We start from the raw sequence: 19,131 nt of genomic DNA on the forward strand, positions 1-19,131 counted from the left end.
GAACTCAGATCAGTCAAAAGCCCATGTGCAAATTGATCAATGAAGTCACAGGAAGAATATTAACACAGAGCCTTACTGCTGACTCCTGCATCATTGGGCGTTAACTTACAGCTTTCCTACCTAAAATGCAGGTTTGTCCCAGAGACTCAGAGAGGAGTGAGTCTAGAGATATGAGTCAAGTGGTTCCAGCGTTTGGGAAAAAAGAAATGCAGACAGACTGATGACCAGCTAGGTGCTGACATTAGCCAAAGTTAGGGAAAAAGGGGAAAAGATTACAGAATTTACTATGTGACAGATTATCTCATTTAAACTTCACAGCAATCCTCTGATGTAAAAGTAGAGCAGCGAAATAACAGCTCAGATTATCAAAAAGCAAAACTGACCTAATTCCAAGAGAAAGGAAGCCGTCACCAGCTGGTCTCTTTGGTGCTTCCTGCTGAGTTAGACAGTACTAGGGCCTAAAGGTGCTTACTAGAGGTCATTCAGCTACATGAGGGGCAGTTTCTGCACCTTGGTTGTTACTGACTTCACTGCACTTTTTTTTTCCAGCTAAAATGATTATTGGATTATATCTACAACAGGGAACAATGAATGTGTACTCAACTCGCAGATTTGAGTGGCTTCCCGGTGTGCAGTAAATGTCCGTTCAGTTAGGTTCCCAAGGATATACATGGTAACGCTATCTCCAATACTTAATGGAAAAACCCAGTATCACAGGAAAAAAACATTAGACTTCATAGTCCTCCAAATTTAAGCAGCCTGAAGTGATTCAACGTCCTCTTTGAAGACTCTCAGTCTGCAAGCCTCCAGCCGCCTAAGTGACCATTTGTTCACTTCTGCCCACGCAGTCACCACGCCGGTCAACGTCCACGTGTGGTCTTGATATCGGCCGCTCCCACCCTAGCCACGGAGACCTTGGCCCGAAAAGCAAGGAGGGCGTCACAGCACGAGATGGCACCGACCTTTCGGCGATGGGGAACGGAATGGAAGGGGAGAAGCGTCCTCGGTTTTTGAGGGTGCCCTTTCCGAGGAATCTACAGGCGGCGCGAGGCGGCGTGGAATCCCCATAGGCCCCTTCTGGCCCCTGCGCGATACCACGCGCCTGAGGCCACGGTCCTAGGTTCAGGAGCCGCGGCGAAGCCTGAGCCCTCAGGCCCGGGATGCGGGTCGTCTAGGGTGCGGGTCGTCTGGGGTGCAGGCTGGGAAGGGGAGGGTGTGCACGGCGGGTCCCCCCAGTCTCCGCCAGGGCGCAGGCGCAGGCGAGCGGGGTGCGGTCGCGGCGGGGCGGGCACGGCCGGGCGGGGAGCGCAGCGGCGGCGGCGGGCGCGGGAAGATGGCGGCAGCGGCGGCGGCGGCGGCGGCCGAGCAGGTCTGTGAGCCCCGCCGCGGCCGCGGGCTGGAGGAGCGCGGGGGGCCGGGTCCTGCTGGCTGGGCCCGCGGGAGCGCCCGCGGGGGGTGCGGGCCGCGCGGGCGGCAGGGTCTGGGCTCGTCGTGGCTGATCGGGGCGGGGCGGGGCGGGAGGAGCTGTCCGCCGCCGAGGATGCTGGCACAGGCTGGGGACCCGGAGCCTGCGGCGGCCTCGGCCCGGCCTGGCATGACTGACTGACCCTTAGCGAAGGTGAGGAGGTATCTCAGTCCAGAGAGCCTGGGAGGTGGTCGAGCCAGCCTGGAGCCTGCGCTGGGCCATGTCAGGGACGGACCCTGTGCAGCATCCAGCAGAGATTGAGATAAAAATAACCTCAGCCGTAGCCAGCAGGCTCCCCTGACACCAGCCAAGAAACGGTCAGCTGTTGCCCGGGTGTCAGCTTGCAGCCACTTTTTGTTTCTGCCATCTCCAATACGCAGACATCCCAGATATCCCTTCCCGCTTTGGTTTTTGAAGATTTAGTCATCAGTCTAAAACTATCTCCTGTCCACTTTTAAAAATGATTTATCCAAGATTTCCTGGCCTGCATTGTAAACTTGTAACTTAGGATGGTTTAAAAGGCTCCCTATTCCCCCCAAAATCTAGCTATACGTATACATACATGAACATGAATATGGCTGTGTACACATGTATCTATGTATTAATATATACATACACGTAATCGCTAGGGTGATTTATTATAATACAGATAATTTTTCAGTCACTTTCCCCCTTAACTATTGTTTTCCTTTAAACAATTAGAGTAGTTTCTCTTGACAAAGTCTCATTCTAAAACATTGTTGGAAAAAAAAGGAGTCACGTTTTTAACATTATTTGACCTTTGGAAATACTATGCAGCCATTTCTTAGATAATTAACTTTTTAGAGACCTAATGGGTATATGTGACTGGAGGGCTCATTCTAAAAATAAAAGGTGTAAAATCTGCCTTCAAGTGGCTTAAAGTCGAACAGCCAAATACATGCAGGTAAATCAGCTAAATACAATAGACAAACTGCAGATTCGTAACAGTTAAATAAAACGTAGAGAAATGAGTGAAACTGGAAGGAGGCAAAACTTCTTGGAGTTGTTGAGATTTAGATTGTTCCTTGGCTTTTCTCATTTCCCACCTAAATTATCAGCTTCTGTTTCAGATGATTCTTTTTCCATCTGGTTCTATTTTTGCTTTACGCATAAGTGGGGCAGTCTGAGCCATTCCAATTTGTGCATTATGCCTCAGCCCTGAACTTTACTGAATTATCCATAGGTATCTCAAACTCAAAAATGTTCAAAACTGGACTCCGTCATATTTCCTGTTAAAAAGGCTACAACCATCTATTCACTTGGTTAACCTAGCCAGAAACTTAGAACCAAGGCTAGTGTAAGGGAGCTGAGAAGGACCTGCACTTGGTTTAATGTTCTGCTTTTGTGGGCTTGATATTTAAACAGTGAGACCCAAATTTTCTTTTTCCCCTGGGCCCCACAAATTATATACTCAGTCCTATTTGGGAGTGATCTTTGACCCCTTTGTGCCACACTCATATCCAAATAATCACCAGATCCTAAAAGTTCTACCTCTTTAACACCTCTCCCCAGTCTTCAGCTTCAAAGTCAAACCTCACTGGGACTCTTTTTTTTTTTTTGTATGTATGTATTTTTATTATTTTTTATATTATTATACTTTTAAGTTCTTGGGTACATGTGCAGATCATGCAGGATTGTTATGATAGACTGGATAAAGAAAATGTGGCACATATACACCATGGAATACTATGCAGCCATTAAAAAAGGATGAGTTCATGTCCTTTGCAGGGACATGGATGAAGCTGGAAACCATCATTCTCAACAGACTGACACAAGAGCAGAAAACCAAATACCACACTGGGACTCTTAGAGAAGCCCACTCTGGAATCTTCATCTCTAGCCTCTTCAGTTCCAGTTCATGTCTTTTTGGAGTGATTTTGCTGCAGTGCAAGTCTGATTGTATTAGAAACCTACTTTAACTGTTCAGCATTCCCCTTTGACTTCAGGATAAAGTCCATTGTTCTTGTCGTGGTATTTATGTCACTGACTGGCCCCTAAGCACATCTCTCACTATATTTCTTGCTTCATCCCTATTCCCAGCCTTCTCACCATCCACATAAAGTGACCAAAATTAGTTCTCCCAGAGATGATTTGCTCTCAAAGTCTCCATGCTTTTTCCTCTGCCTAGAATGGCCTTCTCGGCTCTTTTGCCTGGTTAACTCCTGTCCATCCTTCAAGAGTCAACTCAAGTCAACTAAGCTCTTCTTAGAAACCTTCCCTGATGCCCTTGCCTGCTAGGTGAAGATGCATTCCTCTTCTGTACCCTTTCCACATGGTATGCATTGCTCCACTGCAGCACTTGCCATGCTGTATAAACTGTTAGTGACCTTGTCTGTCTACCTGCCTGGCCTATAATTAAGTTTCTTGAGAGTGGACACTATGTTCATCCTGGTAGTTTGGAGCACCTGGCTTATAGTAACTAGTAAGTGTTAAGTGCATCAAGATGAAGACAGTAATTTGCATGGATTGGCAGAGAAGAGTAAAGAATACATCTCAGCAGGTGTCAATTTTGTCCTTTCTCTTTTTTTTGTGGACCTATATTCAAACTCTGGCTAAGACTTTTAAGTCGCCCATTTGTTAGGGTTGTCAGAAGCCCATGCTGAGGTTCTTTTTTGGAACCTGACTACAAATTCAGTTAAGTCTTCTCTTAAAGTATTAATCTGTCCTTTTTAATTCCACCTTAGTTTAGGTCCTCTTACCTCAAATGTCCATTACTACAACATCCCCAGCAGCTTACTTACTGGTGCTCTTCTTTCCTCTCTCTCCCAAGTGCCCACACATTTAACATTCTGAAATATTGGTCATTTCTGCTCAAAGACCTCCAGTGACTCCTAATTAAACACAGCGTAAAGACTAGAATTTGTACCATGCTGTCCAAGAACTTTCACAATGTGGCCCTACTTTTCCAACTTCCTCTTCCCTGCCTTGCCATATCTGACCCGTCTACTCCTCCTCATTTCCCTAACAACTCCAGGTCATCCTGTCTCTCCTTCCTTTGAACTCTGCAGTGTGTATTGCCTATTTATTTTGGCACCCCAACACACAGAGTGATTTATTGCATTGTTAACTATTTTATGTTAACATGTACACAAATCATTTCTGTTAATACATAGAAGATAAGGATCCTTTCCTATAGTTCTTTTGTATTCCTGTCTATGGAGTTCGTGTTTAAGCAAAAAGTGCTTAATCCATACCCATTCAACAACTGAATTTTCTCAGAGCTCTAAGCAATAAGTAGGACAGTATCCATTTCTGCCTATTTCTTTTGTGCTCTTGATATTCAGGATTATTACTCAAAATGTTATTCAACTATAGTCTAGGTCAGAGGTTCTCAAATCATTTTGGTCTCAGGTTTTCTTTACACTCTTAAAAATTATGGAGGATTCCAAAAAGCTTTGGTTTATGTGGATTATATTCATTGAAATTTACTATAGGAGAAGTTAAAACGGAGAAAATTTTAAGACACAGGGCGAAACAAATATACATTCCATTAAATGATGATGTCATCACATTGGTCATGTAGCCTATACATTCATGGGCCTTGGAAAGTTAAAATAGCAAACAATATCTCAGTGTTATTTTGAAAATACAGATCCCAGAAAGGGTTCGTGGAACACTTCCAGGACTCCCCACCCTGCGTTTGAAAACTGCTGATCTAGGGTAATGTAAGCTCTAGTCAGTGAAATTATAAATAGCAAACTGTGTCAGCCTTTCCAGACTTATTTTCATATAAATGAAAATATATACAGTTGTCCCTCAGTGTCTGTGGGGGATTGATCTCAGGACCCCCAAAGGATAGCCAAATCCACTGATGCTCAAGTCTCTTATATAAAGTGGTATAGTCTTTGCATGTAACCTCTGCACATCTTCCTGTGTACTTTAAATTCATCTCCAGATTACTTGTAACACTAAACATAATGTAAATGCTATGTAAACAGTTGTTATACTGTATTGTTTAGGAAACAATGACAAGAAAAAAGTCTGTACATGATCAGTACAGATGGAGCCATTCACCTTTTTTCCAAATATTTTTGATCCACAGTGGTTAAATCCATGGATATGGATCCCACAGATATGGAGGGCCAATTGTATATGTAAAAAATAATACATTATTAATAAAAACAGAGTTACCTCCTTAGGATATGTATGACAGCTCTGCTCAGAAACGAGCTGTGTACTTTGACGGGGGGACTATTGAAAGCAGAGAGGAAAAATATCAAAGAGTCACCTTGAAGTTTCTTCTGTATTCTCCCTCTACACAGTTATGCCCTTACTTGGAACTGCAACTCAATGTGACTTGCAGTTTATTCGTGGAAACTGCTAGTAACCAATTCAGCTTGCTCTAGGTATGAATTTGCACCTAATAGATACATGCATCAAAAAGAGGGTATAACTGTACCATGATGTTGTATGTCATGTTTAGCAAAGTTCCAATGGTCCTGTAAAGAAGTCCATGCGTGAGAAGGCTGTTGAGAGAAGGAATGTCAATAAGGAGCACAATAGTAACTTTAAAGCTGGATACATTCCGATTGATGAAGATCGTCTCCACAAAACAGGGTTGAGAGGACGAAAGGGCAATTTAGCCATCTGTGTGATTATCCTCCTGTTTATCCTGGCTGTCATCAATTTAATTGTGAGTATATTGTACGGAATACTCCTTTTAATTTCCCTGGGGAATTTTTCATCTGCTTTATAGTGAAATCATAGACTTTATTTTCTACTTTTCTATACATGTTTTGTCTCTTATTGAATTTTAATGAATACTTTCCATATAAAAGCTTAGCATGCAAATATTTTCATATATTAATTTCATTTAGAAAAAAAATGTGCATGGATTTATCCCTTTAAGGGACTTAATTTTTAACAAGGGTGGAACTGTGAGGCTCCCAGCTAGCTCAGGTGGTACAGCATGAGACTTTTAACAAGGATAGGATTCACTCTATAGACAAGAACTTTGCCAAGACAATTTTATTGCTTTAACGTCTCCTTAAAAATATAATCCTTTATGTTTTCATTTAGCTTTTCCTACATTTAATGTTTCCTCCTCAGCTGGATTGCAAAATTGCAAACCCTTTGATGGCAGTAAAGGGTTATATCGTATAGTCCTAAATCCCTGCTGTCAAAGGATGCAAGGATCTGGTAGGCTGATTCACACTAAGGTACTGAGGACCTGATAGGATGCCTTTTCCAAAGATAGTTGCTTTTTTAATGATGAAATTCTTTTAATCTGAATTTGTGACTATCTGATACTCTTTGGCATGTGTGTGGACAGACATTTTCAGAGGGAATGATTATTGGTATACCTAAGACTGATCATGAACATGGTCTGCAGCAGTTTTAAAGTGATTATTTTGTGATGTTTCCTACTTGTAATGCATGCAAGGCAGTCTTTTTGTATTTATGTATGTCAAAAGCACTTCTGTCTAATTCTTCACTCAAATCAGAAAGACCTGTTCCTACATACCTCATTGTAGGTACTACAGATTTTTACTAGGAGCACAAATTCTGAATGGATTTTATTTTATAAATTTATTTTATTGGAGACTTCTGGTCAAGATGGCAGCATAAAGACATTTTATCTTCTTCTCTAAAAACTTTGTTCCAAAGAAATGTTAAGAAACAGAAATATCTTTGAAGAAAGTGGGAAGCAACTGGAATCCTCAAGCATAATATATGAAGACACAAAGTAGGAAGAACAATGGCAGATTGTTGATTGACTCTCAGAGAAGACAACCTGCTTGTTGGGGAGGGTATGTTGGTGGAAGTACACCTTATAGAACCCTAAAAGGCCTTGGGAATTAAAAACTCCAGTACCTTGAAAAGAGGAGTAAGGCAGCAACTGAAAACAGAGAAGTCGTTTAAAAAATCTGTATAAGAGGCAGTGAGATCCCTAGGCCTACTCTCCCTTCCAGCCAGCAGTTAGACAGCTACCCCTCCTAACGCCATACAAAACTAGTGAGTCTCTGAACACACTGGACCAGAGAGGATTCTTTCTGCCTGAAGATACTGGAGGGTAGGGGTTGGGTTTCTATACTGAAACAGGGAAGTCTCAGTCCTGAGACTCCCTTTCCCATGCTCTTTTATCCTCATCCTCCACCTCCAGCTCCCTGGCAGCCAGGCCAGAGACAGAAGAGCCTTCTCTGGGATTCCTGATGCATGTAGAAAAAAGATCTGAAGATACTGTCATTTGGCAAGTCCCAGTGAAAAAGCCATCTTATCTCCCTCTTGTGACACCTGTCAGTCACAAGCCCCACCCCTCAAAGAATTTTCTATGTATTCATGGCTAAGTATGAATACTGAGCCAGGGATCAATAGACTTTTGAGGAAAGTGCCAAGAATTGAAAAATGATAGAGTCTGAACCACCTAAACCGTGGAGAAAGTAGAAACTCATGGAATAGAGAAAATGCCACAAAAACGACCCAAAAAACTGAATTCAGTATTTTCAGAGAAATAAGAATATACTGCATCAATGAAACAAGAATAATATGCCGTTTAAAAGGAGCAAGCCAGACACAGTGGCTCATGCCAGATAAAGTGAGACTCTGTCTCTACCAAAAAAAAAAAAAAGGAACAATTAAGAACTCATAGAAATGCACGCACCTGTGCACACAGATGAATGGATGGGTGGTAGATGGATAGGTAGGTAGGTACGTAGATAGATAGATAGAACAGATAGAAGATATTAGAAGATAAAAAGAACTCAAAGTTTAACAAAATTAAGAAATCAATGCAGGAGACTGACACGCTGTTTAAAGGAGTTTCAGAAAGAGCACAGAAAGCACCGGTGGGGTGGGGCATGATCAAACACATAAATAAGAAAAATATTCTAGAACAGATTGAAAACTACCATTCTGGATCCCACGTAATGCATAAAAAAGACTCACCGAGGCCATTATGAAATTTAGGAAACCAGTAATAAAGATAAGATCCTAATATCTTCCAGAGGGGAGCAAAACATGAGGTTTATTCCTTTTATAAAGAATACACAATCAGAATGGCATAGGATCTCCTAAAAGCAGCATCGCGACCTGGAAGGCAATAAAGCAATGGCTTTCAAAATCCAGAAAGAAAAGAATTTTAAATCTAGAACTGTATACCTAGGCAGTCTAGCTATGAAATGTGAAGCATTATAAAGACATATTTTTCCCATGCACACTTTCCAAAAAATTTTACTTCTCATCCATTGCTTCTAAGGAAGCCACTGGAGGATGTGCTCTACCAAAAGAAAGACGAGGATATAGGAAACTGGGTGTCCAGCACAGAAGAAAGACAAAAGGAAGTTCAGCATGAAAGTAGGGAAAGTTTATGATTACAGCTGTGCAGGGAGTCCATACAGACCAGTCCAGAAAGATAGGGGTTCCAGAAAGATTTCCTGAGAGAGAAAAATAGAACTAATATGTTATCTCAGAGGCTTGGACCTACAGAAAATTGTATTGAAAGATTTTACAGACATATTATAGGATTTGAGATTAATTAGATTTTTAAAGAAACTAAGGAAATGAAAGGATTAAGCTCTGAGAGACATGGTACAGGAAAGAAACTGCCACTATCGGACAGTATTTGGTTTAGTAAGGAACAGTATTTACGTGGTTGTAATACTGAAAATAATGAACCTTGGATCTAACGAAAACTTGAGATTGGAGTTGGAAAAGAAAAGAGATATAAATGAGCTAAATTTCTCATCTGCCAAAATAGGAAATTGATAGATAAAGCCTAAAATTGATAAATGAAGAAATAACAGCATACATATACTTAGAAATACGGAGATAAATTCTAAATGAAATAGCTAAGTTTGTTGAAAGTGGTTGTTCCTCGGAATGAGATGTGGATAGGGTAGAAAAATAATTTAAATTATGGACCTTTTAGCACATTTTGGCTTTCAGCTATTTGCATATAATACTTTAATAAAAATTAAAGTTGGTTTTGTTTCTAAGTGGAAAACAAATTGATATTTATGTCACTGATTAAACTTAGGAGGTCTTTAACATTTTGGTGATAATATTTTCTATTTGTTTTCCAATTACACTAAACATATGCTCCTACCAACAGTGGACCTGTGTTCTTTTTCAGATAACACTTGTTATTTGGGCTGTGATTCGCATTGGACCAAATGGCTGTGATAGCATGGAGTTCCATGAAAGTGGCCTGCTTCGATTTAAGCAAGTATCTGACATGGGAGTTATCCATCCTCTTTATAAAAGCACAGTAGGAGGAAGGCGAAATGAAAATTTGGTCATCACTGGCAACAACCAGCCTGTAAGTTGCCACATTCACTGAAAGAAATGCAAACAGTAGAGGGGCATTAGATAGAGGAAAATTCTTTGCAAAAACCTAGAGTTTATTATTGTAAAGAGATATTTTCCTTAGAAAAATTAGTATATTTATAATATATCTATAAATGTATGAATATAGTGAATACAGTTTAGAAGATATCCATAAATATAAATATTTAGTAATATTATTGCTTTTATAATCTGTTGAAATTAGATGCTTTCTTCATATTTGAGATTTTGTTCAATGGTAGCATTTTCTATGACAGATATAATTAGTATGAGAATACAGGTTACTCTTTTCTCCTCCATACGAGGAAGCCATTAAAGCACTTTCCCAGGTGAGGATACTCTGTAGTTTTGGAACTCTGGAAGAGAATATGCCAATCTTGGCATCTCATGCCAAGAGTTGAAAACTATGTTTTCAACTGAATAAAACCTCAAGGAGGTATTCTTACCACCATCCCTGCCCATCTTAGGCCTTGGACCATATTTCTCATGACTCATGTATTTGTGCAGAGCAAGTAAGCAATAAACAGATAAGCCTTCTTTCTAAAGAACCCTTCTTCCAAGTGGGTAGAGGGAGGACAGACCCAATTAAAAGTATTTGAAGTTAGTCTATTATTGTGGTTTTTAAATTGATGTATTTTTTGTAATTTTTAAAATATAATGTTCAAGAATTTTGTTTGCAGTCTTCCTTGAAAATATATTCACAATAAACTGTTGTTTTTTTTTTAAAAAGATTGTTTTTCAGCAAGGGACAACAAAGCTCAGTGTAGAAAACAACAAAACTTCTATTACAAGTGACATCGGCATGCAGTTTTTCGACCCAAGGACTCAAAATATCTTATTCAGCACAGACTATGAAACTCATGAGTTTCATTTGCCAAGCGGAGTGAAAAGTTTGAATGTTCAAAAAGCATCTACTGAAAGGGTATGATTGATTGGCTTTGCTTTGCTAATGGGAGAGTTATTCTCTACAGTTACAAAGAGGGAGGAGAGTTGTACCATTTTAAAGTAGTATGAAAGAATATATTCCAGAACACTGGAAAGGATTAATTCCAGATTTGTCATTAACTAGCTTCTGTGATCAGTATCACGTCACCTTTCTTTATCTCAATTTCCACATCTCTAAAACATTAATATAAACATTTGAGTTTCATATCTCATGACTGAAACTACTATTTCTCTATCTCTGATAACAATTCTTACATTAATTTAGAAACTCTTTTTAGTACTTGTTTTTTAAATTTTCAGATCACCAGCAATGCTACCAGTGATTTAAATATAAAAGTTGATGGGCGTGCTATTGTGCGTGGAAATGAAGGTGTATTCATTATGGGCAAAACTATTGAATTTCACATGGGTGGTAACATGGAGTTAAAGGCTGTGAGTATTCCTTTAAGAGCATAAGAGAATTATTAGGTTCTTGGATACATAAAACCATATGTGGAATATTGTACAATTATTGAAGATGATGATATAATTGTCTATTTTTTTGACATGGAAAGATGGTCAAAGTGGGTTGTGAAGTAAAAGAAAGTTACAAAACAATTTGTGAAATACATTCTTTTTATCTTTCAGAACGTATGCATGTTTATATTTATAAAAACCTGGCAGGGTATGTCAAAAATGTCAACAATATTTAGCTATGGATAGCAAAATAACAGACGATTTGTTCTATTTTTATTTCTATTAGTCTGTATTTTCTCTTTCTCTCTCTCTCTTTCTTTTTTTTTTTTTTTTTTTTTGGTATAGTGATCACTTGGATTACTTTAGAAGGCACAAAAAAAAACCTTCTAAAAGAGAATTCTGGAAGATCAAAGTAAATATTCATGCCTTAAAGTTTTTTTTTTAATTAAAGATTTTTTAATTAAATCTTTAATCCCTTCCTGGGTTTTATATCAAGTGATGTGAAAAAAAGCAATTAGCAAATGTATAAAATTATTTTATTTAGACATTCTTATTAAAATGTATTTTAATCTATTATTAATTATAAAGGAAAAAGGTTTTTCTTTATTGTGGCTGTCGAAAGTGAATTTTCTGTGCTTAACAGATGATATCTGAGCTTTAACAAGCATGGTATTTCATGTGCCATAATTCCAAAAACTTTTTAATGACTCACAATTCTGGTCAAAATATACTTATTCAAAATGCCTTTGTGTACCTACAATATGCTATTTTACTAAAGGTAATGAAATTTGTCGTACCAAGTGTTACATGACAAGTGAACTTAAACGTAAGGACTTACCATTCTTTCTTATTTAAAAAATTTCAATTTCATAGTTCTTGGGGGGAAAAGCTTTTTAAAAGTAGTTGTTTCACTTTTATAAGCAGTTTCCCCTACAACACATAATCCCATCTCTAAAAAATAAAGATGAACATAAAACGTAATTCTTGCCAGGAACTCAGTTGCCTACCGAGTTAATGTGTACATATATTGTGGTGTAAGAAGCCATTCTTCTAAGAACAGTCAGAGGGTAGCCACTGTAACTGCTGTTCTCAGCACTGGAAAGTTGCAGAAGCAAGAGATTTGTATAGAGACCATTAGCAAGTTACCAAACCGTTTATTTTTTTCTACCTGCCATGTCTGGTCCCATTCTACCTTGCAGTAAATATGACAAATATTTAAATACTTTGAAATAGACATATACACATATCAGTTTCTCCACTGTTAATGGAAAAGAACCTAGTATTTAAATGATAATTATCTTTATAACTTAGTTAATATCAGTGGTTAGTTCTAAAGTGTATACGCCAACCATTAGAAATAATTTTATTAAACTGCTGTTTTGAAAAAGCTGTTTAACAATTTAAAGAAAGTAAAATTAAATGACCACAAGATGGCAGCATTGGAACAAAATTGGAAAACTAGTCACGAATTAAGGTCTATTCCATCTACTAACACTGCATAATCAATTAGCATTTCCATTATTTATAACCAGTTTTCTCTCTTTGCTTCAGATACCCTCTGTAAGCTGATGCCTTCCAAATTTGGAATTGTGCCTCTGAATTAAGACTTGCATATCCAGCTGCCTGCTTACCTTCTCTATTTTGATATCTGGTAGACATCTCAAATTTAGCAAGTTGAAAATCTTGATATCCTCTCTTCCTCACAAGCATGCATTTCCAATTTTAGTATATGTGCTGCCGAAGCGAGCACAGCATGCATTTTCCTCAGTACTCCTGTACCATTAAATGACACCCATCAGGCCATAGCAAAGCCTTCTGGCTCACCTTCAGAAAATACAGAGTCTGGCTGTTTCTCACCACCTCCACCATCACCACCCTGGCGTAAACTGCCATCATTTCCTGCCTGGATGGTTGGAGCAGCCTCCTGGCTGACCTTCTTGCTTCCAAACATTCACCCCCATAATCTGTTCTCTACCCAGCAGCCAGAGTGGTCATTTTAAAAAGATCGTGTCATTTCTCTGTTCAGAATCCTCCAAATGACTTCCTGTATAATATGGAATAAAATCTAAAGTCCATTCCCTGCTTACATGTCTGATACCCAGTTATTTCTTCGACTCATCTCCTATCAGCTGCTCCCCTTGCCCTCCGTGTTCCATGCATACTGGCCTCGTAGCTGTCCCTGGAACCCAGGCACATCTTCACCTCGGGGCCTTTGCAGGCACTGTTACCTCTGCTTGGAGTACCCTTCCCCAGTTACCTACGCAGCTTCCTCCCTCACTTCCTCTAGTTTCTCTTGGAATGTGACCTTATCAGACTACATGTGGTCCTTCCTGAGCTCCCTGTGTAAAACGCAGTCCCCACCTGCTCATGCTCTGTCTACTTATCCTGCTTTATATCCCCCCCGTAGCATTCATCCCACCTGATGTCATATGTGATTTGCTGCTCTTTTTTATTGTCTGCGCTTACCCATTAAAGCATCAACTCAATAAGAACTTGGGCTTTGCCTATTTTATTTACTGTTGTATTCCCCAGCACCTAGAATAGTGTCTGGCACATAGCAGGCACTCAGTAATTATTCGTTGAGTGAATAAAAGGAAGAAAGGAGGAAAGGGAGAAAGCAAGGAAAAGAGAGGCCTTAGAGTCCCTAAAAAGAAAGGATTTTAAGGAACTACAATACAAAAGTGTTTCTGGGACACTGGGCGTGAAGAACCTCCAGACAGTTTCCTTTTGAGTGCCTGGTCCATTCGCAGTGTTGCAAAACATTGGAAATTAAAATTAATTCCCTCTATGGGGAAAAGTCTCTTTGTACTCATGATCACAAACTTACCAATCAGTAACTTTGTTATAGTTCTCTTAGGACTTAACAAATGAAAATGATCTGAAACTTTATCAGCATCCATTTTATTATGCACTTAGGAATTTCTATTTAATTTTAATTAATAAATTATGTTGCAGGTTTACTAACATACATTACGGATGTATGAAGCAGTGAAGTCACTCGTTGAATCTTGATATTGAGTTTGTTTTTGTTGTTGTTGCTGTTGTTTTGGTCGTGACTTTACTCTTTCTTACTGCCTTCTTTTCTCATTGATATTTCAGTAAATTTTATTGATTTTGTTCTGTACCGTTCTGGGAGGTAAATAAATATATTACTATTCTCCTAATAGGAAAACAGTATCATCCTAAATGGATCTGTGATGGTCAGCACTACCCGCCTACCCAGTTCCTCCAGTGGAGACCAGTTGGGTAGTGGTGACTGGGTGCGCTACAAGCTCTGCATGTGTGCCGACGGGACACTCTTCAAGGTGCAAGTAACCAGCCAGAACATGGGCTGCCAAATCTCAGACAACCCCTGTGGAAATACTCATTAGAAGAACCCAGAGGTCATCAACATGTTTATATCTTGACTTGACTGTTTTATGCATGCAAATCATTGTTTTTACAGAGTATGTGATAACTCATAATTATTTTAACGACAGAGCACTACTGTATCTGCTATACGGTCTACATCGTTAAAATCTCTGAGAGCCGACATTCTAATACATTTTATTAAGTTGCACTAATTTTCATATTTACTGTTCTCTAAAATAATTATGAGAAGTGAATATAATCAAAATTAATGTTTAAAGAAGTGTTTTTAAAATTCCACTAACCCTTTTCTAATGGACAAAGGGCTGAAGCAGCTGTTTAGACTCACTGTAAGTAAACTTTGTTAACTCTAATAGGGATAGACCCACGTGAGGTATTGGATATTTTATGCTCTGCCTTTTGGCTTCTGAAAGCAAAGATGCAGATTTCTAGTGCATTAAGCTTGAGCCATATTCTCACATGCAAGTGAAGTCATTGAAGAACTTTACATATGCAAGATAGAAACAGGGGTCCCTTAATTTTGCTCTAGGAAGAAAATATTTCGTAATAGAATGTTTATTTTAAATAATGATAAACGTCAAGTGTTCACAATGTGGTAGAAATTAAAATACCATCTCAGCTTTAACTCTTAAATAATAATGATAGCCATCTTTACTGGGCATATTCTACATCCTAGGCATCGCATGTTTAATATCCCTAATTCTCACCCCAACCCTGCAAGTAGCGGGTATTATCCAAGCTTTACCTATTAAGAAACTGAAGATCAGAGAAGTTAAGAAACTTGCCCAACATCACATAGTGAGTAGCAGAGTTGGGACTGGAATTCAGGCGTGATTCAAACCTGGATGTGCTTGATTCCAAATGCCATGCTGTTTTCACTGTCTGCACTGACTTTTTAATTATTTGAAACTCCAGAAAGATGAATGAAGATTAATTTAAACTTACCCAAGAAAATGAGACTCATACAAAACAGATGTTTACTCTACTTAAAAAGAAAGTAAGTCTCATGTCAGACCCAAAAAGGATCAATCACTGTCAGATTTTAAACTATGTTGAGCCAATTCCAAAATATACCATGGAGAGGTCAAATTTACCTACTTGTGAGTTACCTCAGTTTCCCAACCAACGGGCCTTGGCACACTGGAGTAACAATGCTTGACAGAGTTGCCATGATATTTATACCCTCAGCCCTCAGGGCGACACAGTGGAAAGTGGGGAGGCCGTAGACCCAAGCAAGTCCTACGGGCCAGGCATGGCCCGGTTAAGTATACAATGCCTTGAAAATAAGTCCGGAAGCACTGGACTAAAGAGTGCAAATGCAGGAAAAAATACACATAATTTTTAGGTAAGGAAAGTAATTTATCTCTGCTCCTAATATTACTATCCCACTATAATTATTGATAACCCTCAAACCAGTTGATTTTTTAATATATTTGATTGGAAAAGAACTCTCTGGTATTATTAAGACTTACACAGAATCAGGGGCAGGGCCCTCAAAGGAGTTTGCTGTCCAATAGACAGTAGAGATGAGGCATCGGCCCATCCCTGCATTCAAGTGTAACAGCATTCTGTTAGGGTCACTTTGAATTGTGTACATAAGAAAACCAATACAAAAAACAATTAGTACTCAATATTGTAACATTTCTCTCTGGTAGAAAAATCAAATACCTTAGAGATATGAAGTCATTAAATTATACTGAAATTGGATTGACTTACTACCTAACACTGAGCACAGTTTTTAACTGAGATTTATAACCTCTGAGTGGTGTTGCAGTGATATTTGAACTCATTTGAATATATTCAATGTCATTTAATATCAGAATTATAGTCAGAAAAACAATTGCCAGAATTTTCTTTCAGATGCTCAGTAAATTAAATTGCATATTCATTACTTGTCTGCTCTATTTAGATTTGCTTTAAAAGTTTAAGTAAATATTTTTACAAAAACCAGAAACACTATATTACAAAGTATTATTTATTAAATGGAGTTCATGAAATAATCTATTTTTACTCTTTTTTGAGAAATACTTGTGTTTTCGATACATCCGCATTAAGTGCTTTTGACACGAGAGGCTATTCTGATGTTTTTCTAGAACTGATTGTTATCAGGAATAGTATTTTAGGATACTTTACAGGTAGTCCTGGCTTTTTCCCTGAAACGTAGACTTGGAAAATCTACTGGAAAGCAGAACAGGAACAAATTCTTTATTTTACTTATGGCTTGTTTTTATTCACAGTAAAGCTTCAACAACTCTTCATCTCCACCAGATGGTATTTTTCTATAAACTGAAATGCTGACTTTGCCCCTTCCTGCTGTACACTCATCCCTGCACTGAGCACAGAGATGACAAGCAATAGCCACGGGAGAGGTGGGAGACAAAGATAGGACCCCAGGAGGGGGCGCAGGTACACGCTAGTTTCAATTACCACAGTATTCTAGAGGCAGGCTGCAATGACAAGGGGGCAAATGAAATCAATGCCAGATTTCTTACAGACTAATGGGCAGACAGGAAAAATGTAAAACAACACAAAACAGGGACTGCCTATAGTATTTTAAAATATACTTATTTGTGTTTTTTTGCATTGTAAAAAAAAACAAAATAAATTTTGTGTGATAGTTTTGATGATGAAAGGTAGAAGATCTACCTAGTTTTGAATGCGTGCTTTTTTTAAGGGAATGAGAATGTCATGGTGCTAAACTTGACAAAGAAGAGACCATTGAAATGCTGAAAATGTTAGCAGTATTCTTAAAAGTATTGAGGGGGCAAAGATGACCAATTATGCCATACAAAAATAAGCCTATAAATGTGTTTCAGGTTGCTAACTTGAGTTTCAGTTAATTCAGTTTGTAATAACTAGTAATGAACTTCTGTTTACAATAAAAATTCTGTAAATGGTTTGCTGTTAATTTTTTGATGGTTATATATTAACTGGTTTCTGCTTAGTCATGCAAATGTGGTAAATTTAAATATGGATTGAAATGGGACACTGTCAGTATTTATGTAATCTCTCTGGACTCCTAGAACTCAAAGTTAGAAAGCTGTCCATTCCCAGTTTTGAATGCCCTCCCCTCTGTTCGTTGCAAAAGGCCTCTCTCCAGTACTGCTTCCTTAGTGTCCCAGGGGAAGGTGCACACTGTCACCATGGCAGGAGGCCAGATCCGGAGATGAAAGGGTGAGGGCTGGCCACTGGGCAGCCTTGATGGCAGGATGGGTGGAGCCTCAAAGGCTCAGGTCTTAAATCCCCACCTGGCTTGATCCAGATATCCACCCATTTGAAAACCACCTAGGATACAAAGGTATGTCTTAGAAGCAATGTTACTTACCAGATCTTGTCCTCAGCCAAAATAGCCTCTGTTGCTTTTTTCCTTCAGTTTTGCAAACCTTTCTTTCTTTTATGTACAAATGAACTCTTCACTTCCTTTCTATAACACTTTGTTTACTCTGCTGCCTTCTTCCTATGTTTCACTCACTGACATACACACCCAGTATTTCTAACTGCTTCCTCATACTTGTGCTTGACTATGTCCATTCTGAAATTTACATTTTACCTAATTGTTTCCAGTTTCGTCAGCAACTTGTTCTGGAGTTCTCAGTGGTTCCTTACCTAATACATATAAATTTATAAATAGTATAATTTTTTTAGAAATTAATACCTTTCACTTTAAGATACAAGATTGTCCTTGTCTAGCTGATTTGAACTTAAACCTATCATGTATAAATCTGTGCAACTTAGAAAGAACCAGGGCAATTTTAATTCATGTCAGCTTAAGAAAAAGTATTTTTCAACCATGTCTTTCTCTTCAGTACTACAGAATAATGTACCTGTGAATGATGACTATGTTTTTTTGTTGCTGATGTTGTTAGATTAGCTTGGTACACAATTGTATATATAATGATTTCAGCTTTGAATGTAGAAACAAATATCTTTCTTCCTGGGCAAATCAATTCAATTTCTGGTATTACATAAAAAGCACACTACAAAAATAAATCACTCCTCCATGCTGTAGGGCACCTTTGCAGTTCATGGCCATGTGTACCTGAATTTAGATGCCCTTGAAAATAAGGGAGGATTGACATTGCATGAAACAAAAGTTTTAAAGTGACATTATAAATTTCATTCACTTCATGTATTTATTTAAACACAAATAGCATAACCCAGTGACAGACTTCAGGCTATTAAAAATATAAAACACTAGATAGATAGATAAATAGATACATAGATAGAGATAGATAGATAGATATGTTCCTTCTTTTAGGGATCTCAGAACACATACAAAACAAAGCAGTAGCAATGCTGAATGTTACCAACGTGTATTCATTCATTCAATATTCACTGAAAGATTTCTGTAAACATTACGACAAATACTGAGGCTAAATCAGGAAAAAGGACCAGGCCATAGGATGTGAGATGAGTGGAAGGATACGTAAGACTGCGGCTAACAGGAGAAGGCATTGAACTTGGAACTGGGAATGAGCTGAAAGTGAATTTCAGCATGAGATATGCATGTATTGTTCTTTGCACAATCACATCTTGTAGGCTCCACAGGCACTTATCAAGCCAGGTCATAAGTGTAGCTAGATAACACAGGG

General features: G+C 38.6%; 2 protein-coding genes across 4 annotated transcripts in view; both read left to right on the top strand.

Moving 5' to 3' along the window:
- Positions 1–846: 846 nt before the first annotated feature.
- SGCB (sarcoglycan beta) lies at positions 847–17,436 on the top strand. Of its 3 annotated transcripts, none has more exons than XM_017970566.4 (6): positions 847–1,176; positions 5,910–6,119; positions 9,558–9,743; positions 10,500–10,691; positions 11,015–11,146; positions 14,338–17,436. In XM_017970566.4, the coding sequence occupies exons 2-6, from the start codon at positions 5,940–5,942 to the stop codon at positions 14,539–14,541; spliced, it is 894 nt and encodes a 297-aa protein (XP_017826055.1). In that variant the 5' UTR covers positions 847–1,176; positions 5,910–5,939; the 3' UTR covers positions 14,542–17,436. The 3 variants fall into 3 exon arrangements, with proteins under 3 accessions (XP_017826055.1, XP_008991608.1, XP_002745896.1); XM_008993360.5 differs by lacking the exon at positions 847–1,176 and adding an exon at positions 1,313–1,369 and having other exon boundaries at positions 12,722–17,436; XM_002745850.6 differs by lacking the exon at positions 847–1,176 and adding an exon at positions 1,313–1,369.
- Positions 15,047–19,131, top strand: part of LRRC66 (leucine rich repeat containing 66) — a 31,136-nt gene continuing 27,051 nt past the window's right edge. Inside the window, exon 1 of the mRNA XM_008993356.5 lies at positions 15,047–17,837. The gene's annotated coding sequence lies outside the window, so the exon portion shown is untranslated. The remainder of the gene's footprint in view (positions 17,838–19,131) is intronic.

This window comes from Callithrix jacchus, chromosome 3 (assembly GCF_049354715.1).
Source record: "Callithrix jacchus isolate 240 chromosome 3, calJac240_pri, whole genome shotgun sequence".
Taxonomy (NCBI): domain Eukaryota; kingdom Metazoa; phylum Chordata; class Mammalia; order Primates; family Cebidae; genus Callithrix; species Callithrix jacchus.